The sequence below is a fragment of the Cyprinus carpio genome, chromosome B1, assembly GCF_018340385.1.
Source record: "Cyprinus carpio isolate SPL01 chromosome B1, ASM1834038v1, whole genome shotgun sequence".
NCBI classification, from domain to species: Eukaryota; Metazoa; Chordata; class Actinopteri; order Cypriniformes; family Cyprinidae; genus Cyprinus; species Cyprinus carpio.
Window position 1 is genome coordinate 17,617,105 of NC_056597.1, and position 8,646 is coordinate 17,625,750.

At 35.8% G+C, this 8,646-nt stretch overlaps 1 protein-coding gene across 3 annotated transcripts; it reads left to right on the plus strand.

The window, feature by feature from the left end:
* The first annotated feature begins 287 nt into the window (after positions 1–287).
* On the plus strand, positions 288–7,796 carry LOC109094614 (complexin-1-like). 3 transcript variants are annotated; one of them, XM_019108347.2, is made up of 4 exons: positions 288–432; positions 948–1,052; positions 5,030–5,208; positions 6,810–7,796. In XM_019108347.2, exons 2-4 carry the CDS (start codon positions 1,022–1,024, stop codon positions 6,999–7,001), a joined length of 402 nt encoding a protein of 133 aa, XP_018963892.2. In that variant the 5' UTR covers positions 288–432; positions 948–1,021; the 3' UTR covers positions 7,002–7,796. The 3 variants fall into 3 exon arrangements, with proteins under 3 accessions (XP_018963892.2, XP_018963884.2, XP_018963899.2); XM_019108339.2 differs by having other exon boundaries at positions 301–532; XM_019108354.2 differs by lacking the exon at positions 288–432 and adding an exon at positions 829–851.
* The last annotated feature ends 850 nt before the right edge of the window (positions 7,797–8,646 follow it).

The window sequence follows — 8,646 nt, forward strand, 5'->3', positions numbered from 1 at the left end:
GGCTGGGGACGTGGGATGTTTTGATGGAAAAAGGCTGCGTGTGATGCACAGGGCTTTCACCGTCTTGCGTTCCGGTTGCAGTTCCCCTGGCTAACGCTCTGACAGGCGCTGGGCGAGCAGGAAGAGACGCCTGGAGATTCAGGGATGCTCATAGCGGGTTAATAATACACATCCTCCACAACTGGCCCACGTCAACTTCCCTATCGGCGCGATTGCCCGCTTCCTTCGCGGTGCTGTCAAACTAAAGTCACGCCAAAAGCGTCTCACATTAGCACGTTCGCGGGTCACGAGCAGGTGCTGTCCAGCGAAGGTGGTGCTGAAAGCGGCTTGTGTGCTAGATAGAGCTGAGCCTTGCGGAGGGGGTTCAAGTTAGGTAATGCACCAAGACTACTGAGGTCGAATTCGGAACGAAAACACTTTGCAGAGATCCTGGTGAGCTTGGGCCATATGACTAAATGCACTGTCCTGAACTGGATTAAGAAAGTCATTGGTCGATATAAGTCCAAAGTTACCTTCTCGATCTCTGACCCCCGGAAGTTCATAGGTATATTTTCTATCTAAAATACTCACGGTGGTGATAGACAGTAACGCAAATGAATCAAACTAGCTCTGCTCAATGGGGTTTATATTGTCACAGCCTGATTGTCGCTATCAGCATCAGCCGCACGGAGGGATTTGATTATCTGTCACTGTGGAAGATAGGAATGATATTTACTGTGTCATTTTTGCTCGAAGACCATGCAGCGCTGAAAGAAAATACATGTGCAAAACTGGTTTCACATTGCACCTTGTGAGCTGAAGGACAAAACGTTCCGATCAAGTTGTTCATGTGCATGTTTTATTGAGCTGCAGTAGGCTATCATCTCTTCTGCTATTAACATCATTATTATTATTATTATATAGGCTATCATTATTAATAATAAAACCAGTGTTCATTTTGTTTGCAGATCTGGCTGTACGATCTCTGGTCTCATACATTTGAAGTGCCAAGTACAAGGACAGGAACACTTGAAAAGCCATCATGAATTTCCTGCTGAAGGCAGCTATGGGAGGTGAGTGTATATATTCCCGTTGGGAGATCGGAAGTTAGAATGAATGAAAGTCAGTGCTGTAGTGCTGCAGCAGTGGTCACGTGCGCGCTCCTTGGAAGTCATTCGATCTTCAACTTAACGCACCGGAGAGAGAACGTTGTGCTACTGTCTAAAGCGACAGTATTTGGCGTTTAGGATCTCCTGCGTGCAGCAGCCCATGACTGAATGTTGAGCAGTATGAGCAGCAATTATAAAAAAAGAATTATATCAAATGTAATAAAATGACAATGAACTATGGCATACTATGGCATATGGATAACAGGTTTGCAAATTTTGTTGCAAATTCAGGACCAGGTGCTTTTCTCTTGGGTAACAGAGTTGAGTGGTGAAAGGGATAGTCCACCCAAGAATGAAAATTCCGTCTCACCTTCATGTCATTCCAAAGACATTCATTTATCTTCGGAACACAAATTAAGATATTTCTGAAGAAATCCAAGAACTTTCTGACCCTCCATAGACAGCAAGGGTCCTGCCAAGTTCAAGGCCCAGAAAGGTAACAAGAACATTGACAAAATGGTCCAAGTAACATCAGTGGTTCCACCGTAAGTTTATGAAGCTACAAGAATACTTTCTGTGCGACAAAAAATAAATAAATAACAACTTTATTCTACAATTCTTTTCCCCCGAGTTACCATCTACCACCATTATCAAGAGTACCACAACAAATAATTAAGACAATTTAGAGATGTTATTTGTTTGTCATTTTATTCATTTATTATTTGTCATGGCATAGAAAATGTCCACTTCCTGAGTGTCACCAATAATGTTACATATTTTGTAATGGGGAAAGACATGTGGTAACAGGGTTGCATTGCGTAACAGCTAAAAATTCTTTTTTTTTATTTTATTTTATTTTGTTTGTTAAAATTTGATTCACAACACTTTTAGTTTTACTACAATGCACAATAAACTCAACGGTTTGCCAGAATTATGACATTACTGTATTTAATAGTTCAATCCAAAGGGTCAAGATCTCTGAAATGAGATTAGGTTAATTTTATGTAATATAATAGTTTAGAAAACACGTCTAATAAGTATCACAACACAAAACATATGTGTCTCTAATATATATTGGAAAAACAAAGTGTACCCTATTTGTGGAACATGCCATGGAATTCTTTGAAATACCATGCAATATCACATAAATACCATTGTGCGTGATTATATTTGTTATCATTTAGGCCAGCGGCACCACCACAGTATATTCATATAATAATGGACCATCTCTGACCTTCACTATGCTGTTATGTGAAAGCTTGTTTGTGTGTGGTCCTGTGATGTGGATGCCCAAATGGCCATGCAGTTCAAATATTTGCTTCAGTGCTTTCAGACTCGAGCCCGAGTGTGTTTAAAGTAGAAAGGCTGATGTCACCGCTGGACCGGGGCCACAGAGCAGCTGAATGAAGCAGAGGACAATGTGAAGAGCACCAGCTGCCCTAACCGTCCCAAAAATAGATATTTCAAAACACAATACATTAGTGACAGCGAGTCTTCAATCATAAACTCGAAAAAATTAGCAGCTTTGGTTTAACGTTTCAGACAGAGAACCATTTTGATGCCATCTGTTGAGAGGTACAAAAGCGGAAAGGGAAAATGCAATATGCTCCAAATTAACTCACAGGAGTCAACCCAAATTGGTAAAATTTTTGTTTTTCACCATTTCTGGTTTCCATATACATACAACAATATACACTGAAAAATAAAAAATGCAATATGCTCCAAATTAACTCACAGGAGTCAAAAACATGGTTTCCATATACATACAACAATATACACTGAAAAAAAAACAGACACTCAATAGCATATACAGACACTAAAAGGCACAATATACATAAACAAATACACACAACTTACAAATATCACACCTATAATGTCAACGATAAATGTTCAGCTCATACAATCATGCACTTTTTAAAATATGTGACCCTGGACCACGAAGGGTAATTATTTTGAAATTGAGATATATAAATTTGAAAGCTGAATAAATAAACTTTCCATTGATGTATGGTTTGTTAGGATAGGACAATATTTGTCTGAGATGCAACTATCTGAAAATCTAAAATTTACTTCGAAAAATTAAAATATTGAGAAAATCGCCTTTCAATGTTGTCCAAATTAAGGTCTTAGCAATGCATATTACTGATCAAAAATTAAGTTTTGATATATTTATGGTAGGAAATTTACAAAATATCTTCATGGAACATAATCTTTTCTTAATATCCTAATGATTTTTGGCATAAAAGAAAAAGCGATCATTTTGACCCACAATGTATTTTTGGCTAATGCTACAAATTAAACCGTGTTCACTCTACACTTAAACCACTTTAAACATACACATACCACCAAACATTACCCATATCACATAGCAGCAAAAATGTTGTACATTAACAAAAACTTTTAAAAATTGTAGAACATCTTTTAAAAATGATCTGTAGATTTCTAAGAAGTCCATGATCATATGAATTAAACATTTAATCACATTTAATTCATTTTTGTTAATGATTTATTATTATAAAGTGTTACCTAATCGGGTCTAGAATGTTGTATTTACTGAAGATCCTTTGAAAGTTTTGTGCCAATTCGTCCACACACAGTGTAACAGTGTTTTTCTTTTTCTGTGTGTTTTTGCTGGACATCTTGGCTTTTAACAAAGGCCCGTTCTGCATTGCCACAGGCTTTCAGAGCATTCTTGATGAGTTTGCTCCTTGATATTGGACTTGTTAGTACATTCTTCGCCTTGTGGTGTAATGTTCTGATGATGTAGAGTTTGTGTTTCAGCGGGTGGCGAGAGCCAGACCACAGAATTTGATCTGTGTCTGCGGGTTTCAATATGTAGCACAAATCACACAAAGCCAGATTATTGTCGCATATCGCATTCCAGACTTTGCTTGGGAGATCTGAATGTGATGTCCTCTGTGTACTACTAGAGGCATGCATGAGGATGGTGGCCAGGACTTTTGCAAAGTGACATTCCCTCTGTATATTTTTGTAAGTGTGTTGAGGCATGGTGTGGCCTCCCCAGGACTGTGACCAACCCATGAATTATTCCTGTTCCTGCTAGGATGCTCTGTTTAATCCAGTGAACAGGACTTCTTCCAGCGGTTGGACAGATTTGTCAACTGATATTTTTCTCAGATGCTCTGGAATGTGTATGTGTGCCTCCACATGTCTTGCCCTGCTGTGGTGAATCTATTATTTACAAGTTAACTTTGTTTTGCTGAGTTGGTTGGTCTTTTTTGACTTTTGTTCTTGTCATCAGTTTTTGCAGATAAATTGGCATAGTCTTTTTTAGTTTATAGAAAACCAATGAAATTTCATTACCACCAAAGGCTTGGGAGATTTTTTTTTTTCAATCAATACTTTTAATCAGCAAGGATTCATTAATTTGATTCATACAATATTAAGATTTACACAAAAATATATTGATAAACATTAGAAATGTTTCTTGAATCAGCATATTGGAATGATTTCTGAAGGATCATGTGACAGAAGACTGGAGTACTGAGGCTTAAAATGCAGCTTTACATCACAGAAATAAATTACATTTTAAAAAACATTCAAATAGATAATTTTTTTACCATATAACCTTTTATCATTGCTTTTTTTATAAAAACGTACCAATTTTGGTAGTGTATTTATGTCATTTTCTTCTATGAAAAGTTTGTATAGTTAGGTTTATCATATCAGCTTTACATCAAGTTTCAACATATTGTCTAATATACACTATAAATAGTACACACTTACATGTTTGCTTAATAATTGGAAATATCTAGCTTAATATATAAATATCTAGGCCTTATCCGTTGTACGAACAGGTAATATAAATAGTGCAATTGCACATCGTTTTTATAATTGCATCCAGTCATCTTTTAAAAAACCCAATTTACATAAGTTGTTTGTCATTTATATTCTTTATTGAATCTCTTATGTGTTTGCAGGAGGCCCCCCTGATGTTGGTAAAATGTTGGGAGGAGATGAGGATAAAGATCCTGAAGCAGAAAAAGAGAAGGAAGAAGAGAGACAGGAAGCTCTGAGACAGCAAGAGGAGGAGAGGAAGGCCAAACACGCCAAGATGGAAGCAGAGCGGGAAGCCATAAGACAGGGCATCAGAGACAAGGTTAGAGAGAACAATCATCATGATCAGATCTCTGCTTTTTGGAAAATGATCATTAGCTATCCTTATTGGCTCCCCAAACCTTCTGAAGTCAACTTTATTTTTTCAATTTTCAATATTGTCAATATTTTTTTTTTCATCTAGTTGAAGGGATAGTCCATCCAAAAATGAAACTTCTGTCATCCTTTACTAATCCTCACATCATTCCAAACTTTGTAACTTTGTTTCTTCTGTGGATCATAAAAGTAGATATTTCGAAGAATGTCATTAACCAAACAGTTTCTGTTCCCATTGAATTCCATTATATGGACAAAAACTAAAATCCACTGAAACCAAAACTAAATATCTTCTATGGACTCTATTCACATTTCCTGTGGACAAGGCCTCAGAAGCTTATGGTTAACAGTGATAAACAGAATCTACAACAAATATAATTTTTGCATTCCCATTTACTCCAATAGGAAAATAAAAAAATCTGTAATAGCATTTCTATATGCTCTTCAAAAGAGAAAAAATATATATATTGCAAGATTGATTATGTGAACTGGAAGAGGGAAAGATGTCAAATCTGCTTTCACTCCCTCAACTACTGTAACTGTGCAGAAGCATTAACTAGTTTTCTGTAATCAAATGCCAAGGTAATAAAACAAAGTATTGTGTTATAAATGTACATTACATTTTTTTTTTAAAAACAAGGTCATACAGGATTAGAATGACACGAGGGTGAGCAAATGATGACAGAATTTTAATTTCTTTTAAAATGTTTAAATTATTAGAAAGATGTAAAAATTATTACTCAAAGAAAATAAGGCACACAATTTGCAGTAAGTTCTTAAAATATTTGGCAAAATTGTATGTCATTGCATCACGGTAGTACTATGATATTTTCTAAAGTACCATGTAAATATCATGGTATATGAGCACAGCAATCATTCAGTATATGATTCAAATGTTTAGACATGTTTGACTCAAAAGTGTATAGACAAGCATAAACGTTATCTCAGTTTCTTTACTTTAAAGGGATAGTTCACCCAAAAAATAAAATCGTGTCATTGATTATTACTCACCCTCATGTCGTTCCAAACCCGTAAGACCTTTGTTCCTATTCAGAACACAAAATATAGTTTTGATGAAATCTGAGAGCTTTCTGACCCTCCATAGACAGCAACGTAACTACTACGTTCAAGACACAGAAAGGTAGTAAGGACACTGTTTAAATAGTCCATGTGACGTCAGAGGTTCAACCTCAATTTTATAAAGCTACAAGAATATTTTTTGTGTGCAAAGAAAACAAAAATAACGACTTTATTCAGCAATTCTTCTCTTCTATGTTGAGGATGAACCTCTGACATCACATGGACTATTTAAACAATGTCCTTACTACCTTTCTGGGCCTTGAACGTGGTAGTTACGTTGCTGTCTATGGAGGGTCAGAAAGCTCTCATATTTCATCAAAACTATAGTAATTTGTGTTCTGACGATGAACTAAAGTCTTTGGAACGACATGAGGGTGAGTAATTAATGACAGAATTTTCATTTTGGGGCGAACTAACCCTTTAAGCATTTTTAATTTCAGCTTTGTAACATCTCTGTTTGTGCAACAGTATGGCATTAAGAAACGCGAGGAGGCTGAAGCAGAGGCGCAGGCGGCGATGGAGCAGGCGAGCGAAGGCAGTCTGACCCGTCCAAAGAAAGCAGTACCATCTGGCTGTGGGGATGACGAGGAGGAGGAAAACATCATGGACACGGTGATGAAGTATTTACCGGGCCCGCTGCAGGACATGCTGAAGAAGTAATTCCCTAAATAATCTCAAGCACACGCAGCTTTAGATATTATTTAAACGTGTACTGACTTCGGTGAGAAGAGAGAACACTAGAGCAAAACACTGACTACACCATTTACCTTTCACACATTTCAATTCGCGAGGAGCTTTAGATATTAGTGACAGATCAATCAATCAAGCAAGAGGGGTTAATTATCAGAATATAAGCCATATTTGATCTTTACAGGGAAACCTGAATCATATCATCTCTTCGGCAGTTATTTCTTATTCAATACGTAAAAAGCAATATATATGCATGAATTGTTCGAGTGTCTATTCCACTGTTTTGTATCACCAATCGGTAAGATTTAGCGTTCGATAAGAGGAAAAAAGTACTTGGTTGAAGACATTCTGGTCTTGCATGTGTCCATAGTGTTTGTGTGCTCACATCAGATAAAGAAGGCAATAACATTCTCCCACGCTGTAAGCTAAATGACAACTACTTTGTACATTTAGTTCATTCTGGCGAATCTTGTCACACTTGCACTGTAGTTTCATCAGTCTGGAACATTTAATGCCTCAATTCAGTTTAACAGTGTTGTCGAGACTGCGTTCTCGCACTGTTTTTGTGCTTTATGACAGATTCTGAATTTACGAAGATTTCTGATTTTAAGATTGAAACTAAGTTTCACAGGGACACTCCGTGTATTTCGAATGGACTGTAATTTCTCTGGTCTACAGCCTGTGATCTACAACATTCTCAGCAATAATAACGTATTCTGTTTGCTTGGCTTGCAGTAAAACGAAAAATAAAATCGTAAGAGTGTATGAATGGCTCTGATGATTTAAAAATAAAAGTGATATGTCTGTCTTAAGATATGTTGGGTACATGGCATTGTAATAAACCAATCACATATACCCAGTTTTGGTGTTTCAATACTAAAAAATAGCAATTAACGGAATTTGCAATATTCGAAAGGAAAATGTGTAGTTAACATGATTTATGTCGTGTAATATTATACCTGCAGGTTTTATGAACTAAAGTTAATAGTAATACTTTTCAGAAGTGTGGGTGTTTGGAAATAAATTAATACTTTCATTCAGCTATGATCCATTAAATTGATAAAATAAATTCTCATGTTATTTTACTTTCCCAGATTAAAAAAGTGGAAGACTCTGATAATCATTTGCATCTAGCATTTTTTTTATTCATCAAAAAATGCTGGGAAAATGAATGTATCATGTATTCCACAAAAAAAAAAAAAAAAAAAAAAAAAAAGTTTTACCATCACAGGAATAAATTAAAATATTTGAAAATAAAAAAAAAAGATATTTTCATTTGTATTAAGATTTTACAGTATTATTGTATTTTTCTACAAATGAATGCAGCCTTGGTGAGCATAACATTCATGAAAATCTTTCAATAATATTCAAACATCTTACCATTCTTTTGAACAGTAGTGTATACTTGCATGTTAACAATTGATTTGTCACTGCAGTAAACTAAAAATCTGAATTTTTTCTTTACTTTAACCAGCAATTTCATAGCTTCTAGTGTATAGTTAATAATAAAAATTTATATAAATTTTAGATTAAACTTCTGAAGAAAGTACAAAGCCACAAATGATGTTACACATATAAAGTCTTCATATTCTTGGTATTATGCAGCCACTATTAA

Coding starts and splice junctions, on each gene's coding strand:
- LOC109094614 (XM_019108347.2), top strand. CDS start 1,022: ATGAATTTCCTGCTGAAGGCAGCTATGGGAG. Junction 1,053..5,029: donor GCTGAAGGCAGCTATGGGAG/GTGAGTGTATAT, acceptor ATGTGTTTGCAG/GAGGCCCCCCTGATGTTGGT. Junction 5,209..6,809: donor GACAGGGCATCAGAGACAAG/GTTAGAGAGAAC, acceptor TTTGTGCAACAG/TATGGCATTAAGAAACGCGA.